The 19672-nt window shown below is 35.8% G+C and overlaps 1 protein-coding gene across 3 annotated transcripts; it reads right to left on the bottom strand.

The window, feature by feature from the left end:
• Nucleotides 1-4499: 4499 nt before the first annotated feature.
• LOC128211148 (tetraspanin-33-like) lies at nucleotides 4500-19201 on the bottom strand. Of its 3 annotated transcripts, none has more exons than XM_052915593.1 (7): nucleotides 18835-19201; nucleotides 15797-15985; nucleotides 11310-11498; nucleotides 10420-10566; nucleotides 8374-8418; nucleotides 7614-7733; nucleotides 4500-5393 (listed from the first exon to the last, which is right to left on the bottom strand). In XM_052915593.1, exons 1-7 carry the CDS (start codon nucleotides 18925-18927, stop codon nucleotides 5313-5315), a joined length of 864 nt encoding a protein of 287 aa, XP_052771553.1. In that variant the 5' UTR covers nucleotides 18928-19201; the 3' UTR covers nucleotides 4500-5312. The 3 variants fall into 3 exon arrangements, with proteins under 3 accessions (XP_052771553.1, XP_052771554.1, XP_052771555.1); XM_052915594.1 differs by having other exon boundaries at nucleotides 7632-7733; XM_052915595.1 differs by lacking the exon at nucleotides 18835-19201 and adding an exon at nucleotides 18496-18628.
• Between the last annotated feature and the right edge of the window lie 471 nt (nucleotides 19202-19672).

Below are 19672 nucleotides of genomic sequence, written 5' to 3'. Positions count from 1 at the left end.
AATTGGCTGCGATATTAGGCAGGCTCTGGGTTTTTGATATGTTTAGGCTAACATCATAGGAATTTTCAATCAAAGTTTCAACAATGTTTAGCGTTGATACCTTAAAAATGAGAAAAGGGACCTCTGACACCTATACCACAGTGTAGCCTAGGCCTTTACCTAGGTCATGGCATAGGTCAGTGGGCTGCGATTTTAGACAGGCTCATGGTTTTTAATACTTTTAGGTTAATACCCTAGGCATTTTCCATCAACATTTCAATTATGTGTAGCGGTGGTACCTTAAAAATGAGAAAGAGGACCAGTGGCACCTATACCAGTGTAGCCTAGGGCTTTACCTAGGTCATGGCATAGGTCAATTGGCTGCGATTTTAGGCAGGCTTTGGGTTTTTGATACTTTTAGGTTAATACCCTAGTCAAATTTCATTATAATTTCAATAATGTTTAGCGGAGATACCTATTTAACCTATAGGTATCAACAACTAAGAGTCAGCCTAAAATCGCAGACTAATGACCTATGCCATGACCTAAGTTCATGCCTAGGCTACTCTCTAATATAGGTGAGAGTGGTCCCCTTTCTCATATTTAAGGTATCAGCGCTACAAATAACTGAAAAAATGGTAGACAATTCCTAGGGTGTATGCCTATAAGTATAAAAAAAGCCAGAGCTTGCCTAAAATCGCAGACCAGTGACGTCTGTCAAGACATAGGTTCATTGCAAGGCTACACTCTGGTATAGGTGAGAGTGGTCCCCTTTCTCATTTTTAAGGTATCTCCGCTAAATATTATTGAAATTATAATGAAATATGACTAGGGTAATAACCTAAAAGTATCAAAAACCCAAAACCTTCCTAAAATCGCAGCCAATTGACCTATGCCATGACCAAGGTTTATGCCTAGGCTACACTCTAGTATAGGTGTCAGAGGTCCCCTTTCTCAATTTAAGGTATCACCGCTACACATAATTGAAATGTTGATGGAAAATTCCTATGGTATTAGCCTATAAGTATCAAAAACAGAGACCCTGCCTAAAATCGCTGCCCATTGACGTATGCCATGACCTAGGTTAATGCCTAGGCTACACTGTGGTATAGGTGTCAGTGGTCCCCTTTCTTATTTTTAAGGTATCACCGCAACAAATATTCAATATTTGATGAAAAATTCCACGGGTAATAGCCTAAAAATATCAATAACCTAGAGCCATCCTAAAATCGCAGCCAATTGACCTATGCCAGTGACTTAGGTTGAGGCCTAGGCTAAACTGTGGTATAGATGTCAGTGGTCCCCTTTCTCATTTTTAAGGTATCACCGCTACACATAATACAAATTTTGATGAAAAATACCTAGGATATTAGCCTAAAAGTATCAAAAACAGAGACCCTGCCTAAAATCGCAGTCAATTGACGTATGCCATGACAACAGTTTCGTCACCCTCTAATCACATCATTACATAAAAGGTTGTTGATGCACTATTATACGTATAACTTACTTTTCGAGATGGCCAATCTATATAGTATCGTTTTGAAGAATTTTCAGTTTGGCTAAAAATTATTGCAAAATTATGTAATTCTACTTCATTTTATTTGATTTATACTAATGTGTTTAGAGAACGCAGTCTGAAATTGAAAAGTGGTCGAAAGTTTTTGAATAAAAGTGAAAATGAAGAGAAACTCGCCAATTATGAAAACAAAAACATATAGGATATACTAGTTGATTTTAAACGGAAGAACAAACTTCTGATTTCATTGGCCATATGATATAATATAATTATCTATAAGAATCAGACGTTATGTGTCTTGCTTGGGTTTGTTTTGCTTTAAATATACTACAATGTATATTGTTCCCAAAATGTGGTCTTAATGGCATTCTGTATGCTAACTTAGAGCTGCACATTGGTTTGTTTACCTCTAAACGGGCTTAATATTTGCCAAAATGTAGTCTAAGGGGCACTGTATATGCTGACTTTGAGCTTCACATGGGTTTGTTTGGATCTTAATGGGATCTATGGTTCCAAAATATAGGTTTAAGGGAACTGTGTATGGTTACTTGGAGCCTCACATGGGATTTGTTTGGATCTTAATGGGATCTATGGTTCCAAAATATAGGTTTAAGGGAACTGTGTATGCTTACTTGGAGCTTCACATGGGATTTGTTTCGATCTTAATAGGCTTTATGTTTTCCAAAATCAGGTCTATTTGACACTGAGAAGGTTTACTCAGTGCTGAATATCGGTTTGTTTGGATCTAAATTGGCTGTATATTGGTTGCTAAATATGTTTCTTTATGATATTGAGTAGGTTGAATTAGAGATGCACATGGGTTTGATTGGCTCTAAATGGGCTTCATGGTTTCCAAAATGCGGTCTATTTGACACTGAGTAGGCCAGCTTAGTGCTGCACATGGGTTTGTTTGCCTCTAACCGGGCTTAATATTTGCCAAAATGTGGTCTAATGGGCGCTGTATATGCTGACTTAGAGCTGCGCATGGGTTTGTTTGGATCTAAACGGGCTTTATAGTGATCAAAACTTGGTCTTATGGTCATTGTGTATGCTAACTTAGAGCTGCAAATGGGTTTGTTTGGATCTAAATGAACATAATGGTTTCCTAAATGTGGTCTGTTTGACACTGAGTAGGCGTACTAAGAGTTGCACATGGGTTTGTTGAACTTTGTTCTGATCTGAATGGGCTTTATATTATTCTATCTGAGATTTATTTGACACGCAGTAGGCTTACATAGAGCTGTACATATTAGTTTTTATCTTAATGGGTTTAATGGTTTACAAAATGTGGCTTGATGGGCACTGTGTATGCTTACTTAGAGATTCAAATGGGTCTGTTTTGATCTTAATGGGCTTTATGGTTCCAAAATGCGGTCTATTTGACACTGAGTAGGCTAACTTAGTGTTGCGCATCGGTTTGTTTGTATCTAAAAAACATTATTGAGGTCACAATTGACTTGATAGAGAATTTTACCGATTTAATAATAGACCTTTTTAGTATTTGATATGCTTAATTGACTGTACAATGGCACTGGAACTGTTTTGGCTCGTAAAGAACCTACATGGTCTTGAATAAAGAAACTTTATAGATCACTTGGCACTCGATTGGCTTCATACGGTCTATATTTGGCAGGTATCAGAATGAAAAAAAAGGTTAATTGACAGAAAGCGGACTTGAGAAGAGCCAACGTGTGATGATGGCCTGGAAGATTTTGTTTGGTTATAGCCCATAGTTGTATGGATTTTGTAGAGCCCTTCTGGGTATGCATATGTATATTAAGATGTTTTATGCAAACCGGCCCAGGTATTATTAAAACCACGTTCTAACGTACATAAAATTCATATCAAATATTTGTCTTTTTAGAAAAAGCATCTTCTTCTACTCTTTAATCACAAAGACTGCATTTGATTATTTAAAATTACAATTTAAAATTGCGATCTGCTCTTTTGTCAGCAGCCTTGTGTCATTGGTTCTAAGACATTTCCGCAAAATTTGGTTTCTCCCAATACAAAAACATGAATAAAAAAGATGTCAAAAAGGTCAATCTGTGAGAGTGCAGCTTTAAGAAGTTTTTCCAGGGCACCATACATCACAAAATATTTTTTTTATTTCTTGCTCATATTTTATCTATCTTTCTGTAACTTACGTTATCATTTTAAAGTTTGAATCATTTTGATATAAGAATCACTTTAATGATTGAATAAATTATTATTTACTTTTACAATATAATGTAGTGACTGTGTTTCTATGCGATAACCTGGATGTCTGTGTTCCGTCTGCAACTGGCACACACATTCTGGTAAAGTAAAAAAAAAACCCATAAACATTGGAACTATCATATTGCTCCCATGATGAATACCAAGCCAAAAGCCTGGCCATTGTTTAATGAACTTTCAATATATGACATGAAACTTTGTGCAATAGTTACTCATGAAAAGATAAACCTTTGTAGAAAACCCAATGCTTTTATTTACTGAATACATGCAGTTATGTCCCTTGATATGTCGAACGAATCGTAGAAGTCGTTTACTTGGCCATTACTTCATAAACATTCGAGATAATGACATTTCATTTTGTACATATATTACCAGTGACAATGTGCACTTATGTAGCAAAGTCCATAACTCTGACTTAGATAATCGTCGAGTTAAGCCCCTTGTTCAAATATCGAGCGTTTATATTGTATATGTAGCGAGGCATACTAGATACTCAACATTTATCATTTATGTAACAATTTTCTAAAATATTTCCGTATTTTATTTCATTAATAACATTTATATAATGTGAAAAACAAATGTAAAAGGCGAAGATATGTTAGTAACACGAAAATAAGAACAAGACTATGAAAGCAACTGATGTACGGTTGTGTTTGAATTCTATGGCGTTGAACTTTTGAGCCCCAGAAAAAGGAGCAAACGTCAGCCACGAAACTACTTATACTGGTAGGTTATTATTAGTGCGGGTACTCATTGCATGTCTCTCTAGCACTAAAAACAAGTCAAGTCAAGTCCACAAATTTATTAAGTAATCAAAGGCCACCGGCCCAAAATACGTGACATACATAACAAAACAAATAATATACGAGTTGTGTCAAGAAAAGGAACTTAAGCATATATCCAAACATGAGTATATCCTTTTAATTTTTAATTTCTAAAAGAAGATGATATACATAGAAAGACAACTTACTTAGAGTCTCATAATTAGTTGTTTTCATAAGGCTATAAAAGTCATTTAAATCTATACCAGCAGAGTGCCAATTAAACAAATATTGTCTTCTTATATTGCCATACGTTCTACAGACAAAAAATGCATGATATTCACAATCTAAGACAGATAAATGTTCGTTATCATAACAAAAAGTACATATACGATCATCTTTTGGTATGTTTTGATGCCTACCAGTTTCTATTCTCAATTTATGGTTTGAACATCGAAATTTTGAAAGTGCTATCTTGTGCTTAAATGGTATAGCTACTGATAGGTATCTTTCAACATTCAACAGTGTTTTAAAGTTTTTGTAATGAGAACAGCGACCAGAATTATTTACAGATTCAAACCAGTTTTGATTATAACAATCAATAAGTCTCTGTTTAAAGATTGTTAAAAAGCACTAAAAACGTGTCACATGTATGTTTCTTAACGATTATTGCAATAAAGTCGCTTATTAGACTACATTTATGATCAAATTTGTCTATGTACATAAACATTGTATAACACTCGTTGCAAGGTCGCCTCAGGCATAACAGTATTAACAGAAGTGTTCCGAGAAGGGTAAATCGATCATGGCCACTGGGCATGCGCAAACATGACTGTCGGTTACCGAAGACGTTGGTTCCACTTCTGTCGCTGAGCTTTGATCTGATCCCTGAGTTTCTGAGCCATCCACGTCAAGACAAACTGAAAATATACTTTTTACGTTTCTTTATACCTTTTTCGAAGCTACAGTAACACCCGCGCGATGTCGTTTAACATGTTCTCGAATACAATTGTGACGCGCCCGTGTGCAAGTGCAAGGGTACCACAGGATAATCTCGAGGCGCCCCTTGATGTTGTTCAGCCGATTTCTGTACATTGTACTAAAGGTAACGGCCAATAAAAATACATTTGCGACCGGAAATGCGCCTTATCCAATAGCGTTTGATATGATCCAGGATTTCTGCCTGAACTTTGACTTTGAGTATTACATTGTTTAGAAAAAGAGTTTATTTGTAATAAGGCAATTTACTATTCATGTAACATATGCTCGGTTGTCATGTTATTTTTTCGGCCTTCTTAATCAATACACGATTTCTAAATATATATAAGAGAAAAGAACATTTGACCGTGAATACCGTGTTTGAACTTGAATTTATGATTTTGAAATAGAAATTATTAGAGATAACAAGAGCTGGCGTAGAACAGCGCTCATCTATACGACGTTTTGTCATAGAAATAAATACAGAACAGAAATGATGTAGTATGTGCCTGTCAAAATCATTAAAAAGTAAAACTGAAAAGTTATCAAGAGACACCGCATCGCAACGAAAAAAAACAACATAACTTTGATTGATTGATAGAAGCACTTAAGACTTCGAGATTCAGTTTTAGTGTTGTTGTTTTTCTATTTTAGTAATAGTAACATTGACATTAACCCTATTTGCTGAAGATGCGATCCCGTGGAAGTACTTAACCACTCTTCCGACACACCAGGTTTGGTTACAATATGTCAACCCTAACTTAAGTTATATCGTACCAAAAGGTCTCTTTTTTCAGTAACAGTGACCTTGACCGTGACCTATAAGGTCCCAAACGCCAAGGTCTCCATAAACTTGTCTTATATACAACATTTGTTCCCAATATATCAAACCTAACTAAAATTATTCAGTACAAGCCGCTTTCTATTTTCAGTAACAGTGACATTGACCCAAGCACCACACACGCAATAGCATGAAAGATATCCATAAACACTTTCAATATACCAGGTTTGGCCACAATATGTCAACCTTTACTAAGAAATTCAGTACTAACCATTTACTATTTTTAGTAACAGTGACATTGACCTTGACGATGCCTCTCGGTGACCCAAACCAATCCACGAAAGGTCACTATAAACTTTACCTACATACAAAGCTTATGGCAATATGCCAAACGTAACTAAAGTCATTCAGTACCAATAATATTTCTGTTTTTATTTACATTGACCTTGACCGTGACCATAGGGTCCCCATACAACAATCTCATGAAAGGTAATCATAAATTCTTCCTGTCTACCAAGTCTGGTTAATGTATGTAAAACCTAGCATATATATTATTCAATACCATAAGTTTGATGCAACCCTCCCGCCGGCCCACCAAAATAACGACGTACGTCATTCTAATAACCAAGATTCATCTTAAAAAAAACAACGTTAAAAACATAAAAATGTACCTGCCAAAGGCAATACAATAATGGGTTATTGAGAAATATTGTAACTTATTTTGTGGTGGCTACTGTGTAAGAATAAAATCTATAAAATGATCAGTATTTGAGATCTGAGTTAAAACCCAACTTTGCCCAAATGCTTTAACCAACCATTTTAAGTCTATTATTAGCCATAAATTGTATGGAGTTATTTATGTGATTGCCTTCAACAACTTTGTGTAGTATTAAGCCAAGGAAGGGTATGGAAATGATTAGTGAAAAACCAAACTTGCCCTAAAATTTTAACCTGACACAATGTGCCCTGAACATTAACCTAAGATACCGAGTCGTTCAGGGGCCATAATTTGTATTTTGAATAACATAGAGTTAAGTAACCTCATGGTGAGATTGTGTAGTTTTAAGTTAATTGAAGGAACGGTATTTGAGTTATTAGAGAAACTGCCAACTTGCCCTTTAACTTTGATCGGACGCTGACGCTCGTGCGAGTTGTATAGCCTCCTTATTCATTAAACAGTCGAATTAAAAATCGCATATGCGGACTGGATTGATATAAAAGCAGAAGAAAATAATTCGGGACCCGGAAAAATGGACATAAGCAGAGAAACGAGGTAACAGATTGGATACAACGAATTTCAAGTGTATTACAATCTCATCTATTCAATTAACACTGCGATTTTTATCATTACTCAGATGTGGTAGTGTCTGGCTAATATTACCTGGGGAACAAGGATTACCAAGAGCGTTATCCCCACATACAGTCCATTGCTCCGCATGATGTCGGCGATACGTTTGAAACATCCTTGGGTGTATATAGTCTGTGCTCGTACAGTTGCATTCTATTGTAAACAAAGGTTTGAGGATGTCAAGGATTGATAAATGTACCAGCCAAAAAGGACGCAATCATAATTTAATTAAATCACTTGAATCAGCCAAAAATGAAATAATCTTAATTTAAGTTTATCACTATAAAATGATTTTCCCTATAACTACCGTGAGAATGTTTGACAAACTGCACATAACTGTATTGTTTCGCAAAGGAACTAAGTCGCACTGTTCGCCAACCTTTGTGCAGGCAAACAATGTATAACACTGTTGACCGTTGCCTTGGCCGTTTATCTACTCAACTCAAAAACAGTAAGGTTCATTTAATGGTCAAGGGTACCATACCACTGAAGTTGCATTGCCCAAACCGTTCGTGAGTTTTTTGCCGTCAAAAATAGGTTTACAGACGGACAGAAAGACCGACCAAACGACATACTGACAATTGAAAATCTATATACCCCATTTTCTTCGAAGAGAGCATAAACAGCAAAAAGATGAATGAAAGTTCACTGGGAATTTTCAGTTTATATTGCAATTGTTGATCGCTACTATGTATCTTGGCTATGCTTGTAGATCTGATGGTATATGTTTGATGAATAACTTATAGACTTCTTCAAACTTTCCTTTGGCTAAAGGAAGACTGAAAGTACTTACAACGATCTGCATGTTAAGGCCACAAGCGCTGTCAACAACCCTGCTCTGAAACAGGAACACATTCATTATACATGTAGTAGAATGAGCAACACACAAATGATCCCGATATCTCTCTGTTGTTATACATATCGAACGGCATCTTAGTAAATGTGATCAATGTTTAAGTGTTTTCAAGACGACGTCGACGACTCAACACCGACGCCGATAAAGACACAAAGGCAAAAACAATACATGGATTGTTTTTCGAGCTGAAAAACACACTCACTTCGAACTTTGAAAAAACATTTATTTTTTATTTAATGTATAGTACATGGCTTCAAACAGGCCAACTAGAGGCAATTATTACGCGCACTGAAACTGGTATTTCGTGAACGTCATATCTAATATTCTACTTACCATAGAAACAACGATTGTAACTGTTGGTTAAACGAATAAATATTAAAAACAACAGGAATGAGGTTCGGCGCAGAAAAGTACGTAAGTTCAATGACATTTGGAAATAACTTTTGTGGTCACGGCTAGCTTACATTATACGGAAAACAACAAATAACAGGAATGAGATACGGCGCAGAAGAGTAAGTACAATGACCGTTCAGAGTAAAGTTTTATTGTGGAAACAGTTAGTAAAGCGAACTAATATATATGGTCGCTTTCGCTCCCTTAGACTGGATTCGTTTAATTCGTGCAATTTGTAATGCATTAACTACATGTAAAACAAGTAATACCAAATAAATTCAATCGTGGCATAAGTTGAAAAAAAATGCATTGCCTAAAATAGGCCAGCCAAAGCCAAGTATTTTGCGCACTCTATTGTGTTTACTGGTGTATGTGACTGAGCCGATGCTGCCATGGAAAAATTGTTGAATGCGTACTTACCTTATACCGAACACAACATGAGTAAGGCATGGAGTAGAACAGCGGGTTGAATGACCGTCCTAAGTCACTATTGTGGTTACGGTAAGCTTACCTAATACGGATGACAAAAAGAGAATGGCATGGAGCAGAAGAGCGTGTTGAATGTCCGTTCAGAGAGACTATTGTGGTTACGGTAAGCTTATTTTATACGTATGACAACAAGAGTATGGTATGGAGCAGAACAGCGGGTTGAATGACCGTTCATTGTCACACTTTTATGGATACGGCTAGCTTACCTTATTGTGATGGCAACTAGAGAATGGCAAGACGCAGAACAGCGGGTTGAATGATCGTTAGAGTCACTTTTGTGGCTATGCTAGCTCACCTTATACGGATGACAACTGGAGTATGGGAAGGAGCAGAACAGCGGGTGTTATGGCCCTTTGGAGTATTTTTTGTGGCTACGGCTAGCTTACCTTATACGGATGACAACTAGAGTATGGGAAGGAGCAGAACAGCGGGTTGAATGATCGTTTAGAGTCACTTTCGTGGCTATGCTAGCTACCTTATACGGATGACAATTGGATTATGGCATTAAGCAGAAGAGCGGGTATTATAACCCTTTGGAGTATTTTGTGGCTACGGCTAGTTTAGCTTATACAGAGGACAACAGGATAAAGGCACGGAGCAGAACAGCAGGCTGAATGACCGTTCGTAGATACACTTTTGGCAACGGCTAGCTTAACTTATACGGATGACAATTGGAGTATGGCACTAAGCAGAAGAGCAGGCTTTATGACCGTTCAGAGTCGCATTTCTGGTTAAGGGTAGCTTACCTTATACGGATGACAACTGGAGAATGACAAGGGTTAGGAGAGCGGGCATAATGACCGTTTAGAGTCGCATTTCTGGCTGCGGCTAGCTTACCTTAAATACGGATGACAACTGAAGAGTGGCACTTAGCAGAAGAGCTATTTGCATGATCGTTTAGAGAGTCACTTTTGTGGTTACAGTAAGGTAACCACATACGGGAGTAAGGCAAGGAATATAAGATTGGTTTGAATTACGGTCAAAATCACTTTGTGGTAACGGTAAATTTATCTCATGCGGATGACAACTGGAGTATGACAAGGAACAGAAAACACGTTGAATGACCGTTCAGAGTCACTTTTGTGGTTACGGTTAGCTTACCTCACTCCGAAGACAACATGAGTAAGGCACGGAGCAGGAGATCGTGTTGGATTTCTTCTGTAATTCGGACACGCTGCAGTTGTAATACTCGTTCTTCGTCCAGTCCTTATAACCCTCATCATTGTCGCTCGCACCACAACATTCAAACTGCAGATTGGGAACAGTTTAGCCTGTGTTTTAGTCTTTACATAATTCAGAAACGTTCATGTTTGATCTAGGGTTCTATTTGTCAAATAATCTCAATTTACGTTTACTGTGGGAACTGATTTTTTGTAGTGAATTAGCAGAGCAGCTTAAAGGGGCTAGACACCAGATGGTCAAAAAATCGGCAAATACAATTTTTCCTAAAAACAATGTCTTAGATTGTCAATCCGAGCCTGTAGGAGGCCGATGATACATCATCTTACATGATTGAAAGAATAAACGCAACCATCATGTTGCTCTCTTATCTGAGTTTTATGTAACCAATAATGGCTTCCCAGTTTAAATCATAACTATTTATGGGTACAGATAAATTACCGACGCTATTTCCCTTTTTATTGCAATAATATGACCTTGGGTTTTGTCCCTTTAACTAATAAAGTTATTCCATTTTTATTCATACAATGAAAACTTCAGAGACAAGTCAAGAAGTCAAACCCCGTGCAGAGGCAAAAGATAAGGGCCCAAACAACACTGAATCAGAGATACAAAAGTATGTTTACGTTATGAAACATAAAACTATTTCTCATAATTTTCCCCGAAAAAGATCAGTACAATATTTTCTCTTTATTTTTACCATATCTGTTGGCACGTAAAAGGTTTATGTGGCTTTTATTTTATGTTTTATCGTTAAAATATGTACGAAAATTCAGATGATAATTGTGTAGTGGAACAAAAGACCAACGCACCGTTTCTTGGAAGTTGTTCACGAAGTCCCGTAGATCATCGTCCTCCGTGTATTTAATTATCGCCTTGTTAAGCGCAACGTCCGGGTACATGTGCAATGCCTTCTGAGCTTCCGGCGAGTACACCGCCACGAAGATGATTATAACGAACGCAATTTGTACGAAAAAAAAGATAGTCATCATCCACACGTACTGAAACACAGGTAGGAATATACAGCAAGTCAGACATTGTCGCACTAAAACACAGGTAGGATTACACAGCAACTCAGGCATTGTCACACTGAAACACAGATAGAATTACACAGCAACTCAGGCATTGTCACACTGAAACACAGGTAGGATTACACAGCATCTCAGGCATTGTCACACTGAAACACAGAAAGGATAACACGGCAACTCAGGCAATATCACACTGAAACACAGGTAGAATGGCACAGCAACTCAGGCATTGTCACACTTGAACACAGGTAGGATAACACAACAACTCAGGCATTGTCACACTGAAACACAGATAGGATAACACAGCAACTCAGGCATATATATCATCGTACTGTAGCACAGGTACATAGGTTTATCACTATAAAACGCAGATAGTTTCGTACTGCAACACAGGTACATAGGTTGTATCGCTCTGAAACGCAGATAGTTTGGTACTGTAACACAGGTACATATGCTTTAGCGCACTGAAGCGCAGATAGTTTCGTACTTTAGGTATATAGGTGTATCGCACTGACACGCAGATAGTTTCGTACTGGCACACAGGTGCATTGGTATTATCATACTGAAACGCAGATATCATCGTACTAAAGACAGGTGTACCGTTATTATCGCACTAAAACGCGGGCATTATCGTAAACAAAGGTATACAGGAAGTATCGCACTATAAAGCACACATATTATCGCGCTTAAACATAAGTACAGAGGAATTATTTCACTTAAACATAGGTACAAAGGTAGTATCGCACTTAAACACAGGTACACAGGTATAATCGCACTGAAACATAATTTATATATACAGTTATTATCTCACTTAATTACATATACACAGGTATTATCCCACTGAAACACAGGTATACCTGTAGTATCGCACTGAAAACAGATATTATTGCAATGAAACGCGGGCATGATCGAACTGAAACACAGATACAGAGGTAGTATCGCACTGAAAAACACAGATATTATCGGTCTTAAATGCGGGCATTATCGGACTGAAACATAGATACACGGATAGTATCGCACTGAAAAACACAGATATTCTCGGTCTTAAACGCGGGCATTATCGGACTGAAACATAGATACACAGGTAGTCTCGCACTGAAAAACAGATATTATTGCACTTAAAGGCGGGCATTATCGGACTGAAACATATATACACAGGTAGTCTCGCACTGAAAAACAGATAATATTGCACTTAAACGCGGGCATTATCGGAGTGAAACACACAGATACACAGGTAGAATCGCACTTAAGCGCAACGTCCGGGTACATGTGCAATGCTCTCGGTCTTAAACGCGGGCATTATCGGACTAAAACACAGGTACACGGGTACTATCGCACATCATATCGATGTATATGTCGCTTTATGATCAACAGAGGTTCAAAGCACGAACATTATACCGAAACATTAAAAACAGTTCAAACTACATGCATGTAACTACATTATTTTAACAGTTTCACAGTTATATTTTACTCTCGTCACATAATACAAATATGTGCTTTGAGTTCGTGAACATGAATAATACAAAATGCTGTATATAATAAACCTGTAAAGGAACAATTATATATATAAACCAGGCTGCATGGGTAGAAATGTAGTACTAAAAGTAGGTACAAATATAAATAGTTGGAATACATAAACATAGCTACTTATAAGAACAGTGGATGTTATATAGTGAAAAATCAAGTAATTATACGAGTAGTGAAGGGTTGCCAGGTGGGGGTTTAAAAGCTTGGCATGAAATTTTGAAGAAAATTGCTCGTGTTATTTAGCTTCAAAGAATCATTTTCACACATAACATTTTTGAAAGTAAATATATTAGTAGTATACATTTTACATAAGATAAGTATCTTCTCCTGTCATTAACACAATATGGGCAGAATAAAAGATAGTGAAATTCATCACCAATATCATTTAGAGTACATAATTGACATTTTCTATCGTTTCTATCTATACCGAGCCATCTTCCTTTTTCAATTGGTAAATGATTATTACAACGTCTAAAATTTATTAGAAACTGGACAAGGTTCGCATTTACATTGAGATAACATTTTTCAAGTTCCAATTCAGTTTTATAAATTCCGTAATTGGTACATCTGGAGGAATTAAAAACGCCACTATTCCATGTCTGTTTGAACTGGTCTTTTAAACAAGTTTCGACTAGATTCAACAAAGATTGCTTTGAAGCAGTATAATAGGTGCAAGAGAATTGTCAAATAACTTAATTTGGCAATCTAATGGTAGACATAGATTTCTAACTTCACATAAAGACAAAATAAAGCTTTTCTAGCCTGCGCTACAACATGTTTTTTTTAAAGTTGGTTAGCTGTCTTTTTAAAAAAAAAAGTTACACTAAGATATTTGAAAGCGTCTGCAACTTCAAATTGTTTGTTATTAACAAAGATATTTCTATTGCGTCTTGGTCTATCACCAAATACTTAACCTTTTGTCATTTCAACATTAATAGCAAGCTTCAATTTATCGCAGTAATCAGCAACATTATTCAATAACGAAATTAGTTCGTTTTCTGATTTAGTAAACAGTACTGTATCATCTGCATACAATACTACTAATATTTTCAAGTCTCAGTATATATCAATATCAACATCATTTAAATCAATACATAAGTTGCTTTTACTTAACATGTAATGCTCTAATTCATTTAAAAACAGTACAGGAGATAAATCTTTGCCTTGTCTGACACCGCTGCAACATTGACAATATTCTGTTGAGTTATTATTCAACAGTAAACATACTTTCGTGTTGTTATACATACTTTTTATGACATTAAACAAGTTCCCATGTGAAATATATTTAACTAGTTTTGCCCACAGGCCCGCGCTCCATACAGAATCGAACGCCTTTCTAAAGTCAATAAATGCACAGATGCCATTCATATTATCACGGCGATTTGAGCACTCATGCACAGGTTAATTTGTAGCCAAAACAACACATTGGTGTGAAGAAAGATACTCTAAATCCTTAATTGGCAAAGGCATTTACATTTACCGAAAATACTTTAATTTTTTGAACTCACTTGTCTAATAGCCGGTTCTTGTTAAATTACGGGGATTTACTAAAGTACCCGACGATATGTCTCTAAATGACATATGACGCATGTTTAGTGTATTTTTTTGTGGGGATGCAAACGAATGGCAAAATTGATTTTCGAATATTTGGTAATTCTTTCGATCTAATATTCCAATATTCGAACATCAAAATATTTTTTTAGAATTGTAGTAAACTATTATTTACTATAGTAATAGCCGCGGCCCTGTTACCATTCTTTGTCGTATCCGATACACGCAACGACACTTATTTTTCCACAAATTAGCCTCTGAATTTCCCCACTTTTAGAATATTTCCCCAGTAAAAGCGATACATTTTGAAAACAAACATCGAACAATTTCAATTTCAATGCGTTCATATTTTTAAACAATGCAAAATAAGATCGGTAAATTTTGTATTTTCCCGGTTAAATGACGATATGCGCCAACGCAGCCTCGTTCTGTGATTGATGTTTAACGAAAATGACACCAAACGACGATTTTGACTTATGTATTGTACAACAATAAAGGATATATATCCTTAAACGCTAAACCATACAGTTACGTTTCAAGGCAAGAATGTTATATTGAAACATGGAAAACAGTTTAAAGTACATAACTAGCACATGTCCTTTTTATCATCAAGGCGATTTGAGCAATATCGCCAAGCTTGATTAGCAGTGAAGACAAAACATTGGTATAAAGGCCGATCTCTTAAACCCTTAATTGGCAATTTAAATGTACCCAAAATAATTGAAATGTGTTTAATGTCACTTGTCTAACAGCCAGTAAATGCAAAATTACGTGGACTGTTTATAGTTCCCGACGATAAATCCGATATGACACGTTTATAGTGTCATCAAGTTCACACCTCTGGCATTAGCGGCCACTCGTTGTATTTTATTAATTCAACAAAAACATCGAATATTCGATTTTGACATTTGAACACCAAACATTCGATCGAATATAAGAATATTCGAATATTCGTTTGCATCCCTAATATTCTGTGATCATATATCTGACGCTAAATATAGATCGTTGTATCTTCTTTCTTAATATTGAGTGTTTTGTCGTAATTAACTCATACTTCATATCTTGTCTAGATTTCATTTTTTCATCATTGTTTATCAATTCTTTCATATGTGGGTGATCTGATCCTATTCCATCCTTACATTATGATGTACAACCCTAAAGGAGGAAGTATTGTTTATATTGCATCTACTCACAGCTGTGAGGACGCCTACATTCTCCCGGAGGGGCCCCCACCATCCGACGAGGGAGGCGAAGAAGGCGACACATCCAAACAGGCAAAGGATGCAGGCAGGATCCAAGAAGAAGTCATATACGTCAATCAACTTCTTTTCCTTTACCACCAGCGCATATATCATCAACCCCATCATAGTAAACGCACCGATCTTGAAGCAAGCAAAAACAAGTAAGATATCAATATGCTTTTAAAAAAAAAATAATACAAAAAACAACAGCCAGATTTATGTTTCATTTGCACTGCACGTCTTATCAATATGATATAGTGGACGTTTGAGGTCAATATCTCTAACACTTGTTGCGTTATAATTATCACGGGTACACACGCCTATCATTTCCATATCCGATTCGCTTTTCGGCGGAGGAAAAAGCACACACACACGCGCGCACACATAGTGTTATATAACAAATGCTAAAATATAGAAATTCATGAATTGTTCATGCCTTTGTCACGACGATATAGAAACAGACAAAAAAGTGTGAAAGTCGATAAAGAATAAAGATATAAAAGGTATATAAAATGTTTATTTAACTGCATAAATAAGTAAGCATTACTGTTAATTGCAAGAATAATTCAAAGAAAAACACAATTATACCAATTCCAAATCACTGAATAACCTATGAAATAAATTTAAAAAAAAAGATTTAGCAGAAGAAATATAATTGGAAGGTAACTTTTAATGTAAAAAAACCCACTTAAATAAGATATTTAAATATTGATTAAATACAATAGATGGATCAACTAGCGAATATAGATATTATTTAAGTATTAAAGTGACACTCTTATTCAAAATCAATACATACATACACATGTAAAACAAACATGAGTTTTGAGTGTTTCATCCTTAACTACTTACTAAATAATGCATTTATAGAAAATATTAATTACTATTAACAATATTATAACTGTGTATTTAATAGCTGAAAACGCAAAAATATTAAACAAGTGCATTAAATATGTTAAACTTATTTGGGAGTAATAGTGCATCTTTAACTGTATGTTTTAATTCAGGTAATTGTCTATGTGCAGAAATATATACAAATTTTATAAAGAACGATGCAGATTCCCGGTGTTAAGTTTGTTAACATTTGAAATAGTATCTCTTATTTAAATTGCTCGACGTATACACAGTGTGGACATACCACGTGGTTTGTGACGTCACATTTTGTTATAGCGTGAAGCAAATTATCACTCGATCGGAAATGATTATCGCTGTAAGTTTGTTATTTTCATATCAATTTTTATAAAACCTAGCGGAGGCTAAGCGGAAAAGTGTACACTATACTCGGTTTTAGTTTTTTTTACAAATGAACAGCGATAATCATTTCCGAATCGAGCTGTATTTTGCTTCACGTTATAACAAACCACGTGGTATGTCCACACTGTATACATAAAATAATTTTATATAACACTTCATAATAATCAAATAAAACCGTAACATTTTTCGTTCGGTGATATATGTTTAGTACATACTTTCGTCCAATTTATTTAATTTAGGTCTTGAAACACTAGAAACCCAAATTATAACGCAAACAAACTTGTCAAATAACGTTATGATACGAGTATAATGGAGCAGGCGCAGTCAAAACCGGAAAAAAATGTTTATTTTGAGGTGTGGTGTTTTACACCTCTTTGGCAGTTTTGAACTACCGGGTGATCAGGGCAAACAGCGACTTGAATTGAAGGTTCTATGTTAAATGGTTATAAAGATATCATTTCGACAAAACTTTCATAAAATTTCGAACGTGACCTTGACCTTTGACCTACAATTCTCAAAATTAAAAAGGGGATCTTTGTTGGTTTATAATTTTATATAAAAATCTTTATCGAGTTTCTGTAAGGAGAAAGTGGTAGTACCGTTACCTTTGACATATTTATCCGAAAGCAGAGGGATCATTTACTGAACAATTGCGGGCAATGAAGTTTTATTGTTTTCGGTCGAACTGTTCTCGAGTTATTTTGCGTCCGAAGATTCCATAAGAATATTGGCAAAAACTTAAACATTTGAACAACTGACCTCAAAATAATATGGATCATTTATTTCTTGCCAAATTAACCAGCCACTGAACTTACATGTTAATAATTTAGACCATTTCCTACTTATGGTGCGGATAATGTTTTCATAAGACCGTTGACCGAACTTGAGACTGACCTTTTGGCATCAAAAACAAAACGGATCTACTACTAGTCTATGGCAATCAACAAATAAGTTCGCATGGCATAAGATCAAACGCTTCTGGTGTAAGTATGAGGACAATGTGTTCATAAGACTGGTGACCGTGGCCTTGAATTGTGACCTTCTGATCTAAAACACACAGGTGGTCGTCGACTGATCAAGGGGCCTTGCACAAAAGTTCAAGCCCTTCTCGAGTTATCGTTTGGAAACGATTCGTCTACCTACCAACCACCGACTTCGTTAACGAACCGTAACACTTTTGTTTTAAAAAAGGGACTGAACAATCGATCGGAGACTATTTTGATTTAAGTAACATAAATATAGTCCTTCCGAGTAGAAGCGCTGTAATTTTCATGTAAAGAAATGCACCCCTCTTTCATATATTGAATAGTTTACTTAATTATCTATTTGTGAAAACTCTTTACTAAAGGAACATGAATGGCAATTACAGAAATCGAGCGTTAAAGTAGGTGTACACTTACTGGTAACTGATCCTTTCCGAAAATCGTTGTGGTATATCTAATCACTATGTTGATAAACATGCATACATTTGATTGGTATTAATAAAAAACAGGTATTATTTTAATATTCGAATACGTAACGTGTAACGGTTATTAATACCACAGACCCTCGGCACATTTATTGGTAGACACATACTCAAGCTCTTATTATAACCAAAATCGCATGATTTTCCAAAACAGTAGGACGATATATTTTGAAATACTGCCATCGCATTTTGCAACATATTATTTCAAACACGTATCGTTACGTATTTTGGAACTGCAATAGCAAAACAAATTTGAGACTAAATTTACACTTACACATACAGACTTGTTGAAAAAGTACAACACATATTTGAACATGTATTTAAGAATGATATTCACTTCCAACGAGTCCTGCCCCGAAATCAACATCTTGTAGTTTTTCAATACGTAACACTCTATTTCCTTGTGCTTTCTTTACAGAGTTTCAATACAAAACACTATATCCCATAAACGAAACGCTTTTTACAGGAAAAAATAAACTAAAATTGATCGGTGAATTCAGTGATCAAAACGATCACAAACTCGATACATGTCAAATCAAAAACACACAAATCTTCCGGATTACAGAGTCAATTGTTCACAATATTTACTATTATATTGTCAAGACAAGCGACGTATCATTTTAAATTAGACAAAACTACCACTTCTGTACACGGTTGATTTAAACTGTCATTATATCAATCGCGTATAATGAATATTTTGGGGTATCATTTTTCTGTTTAACAGATCTTTACAAAATGAACAAGACTGGTATTTAGAGCACATTGAGACAACGTTTATCGAAGCTTAATTACGGGTAAAAGAAGCGGTAAGTCTTGGTGGTTTCAATTGACTTGCTTAATATATACACTACTTTTAAAATAGTCCGATTTCATGCACTGAGCCGTGAGTGTACTTCTGTATTTTTAGATATAAATTATTAGTTACGGGGTTAGTAGGAGACCCGATATACGGTGCAAAGGAACCATATCGGGTGAGAGCGTAAAAGGTATTAATATGTTTGGTATTGAAGTTTTAAAATCCAATTAACATCGACTACTTAACGATCATGATCCTGGTATTTAGGAATTCTACAAAGTTATGTACCCACATATATATAATATATGGTCTTCGT

The sequence above is a fragment of the Mya arenaria genome, chromosome 12 (genome assembly GCF_026914265.1).
Source record: "Mya arenaria isolate MELC-2E11 chromosome 12, ASM2691426v1".
NCBI classification, from domain to species: Eukaryota; Metazoa; Mollusca; class Bivalvia; order Myida; family Myidae; genus Mya; species Mya arenaria.
The sequence above is the reverse complement of the archived record's forward strand: the minus strand, read 5'-3'. Positions and strand labels throughout refer to the sequence as shown.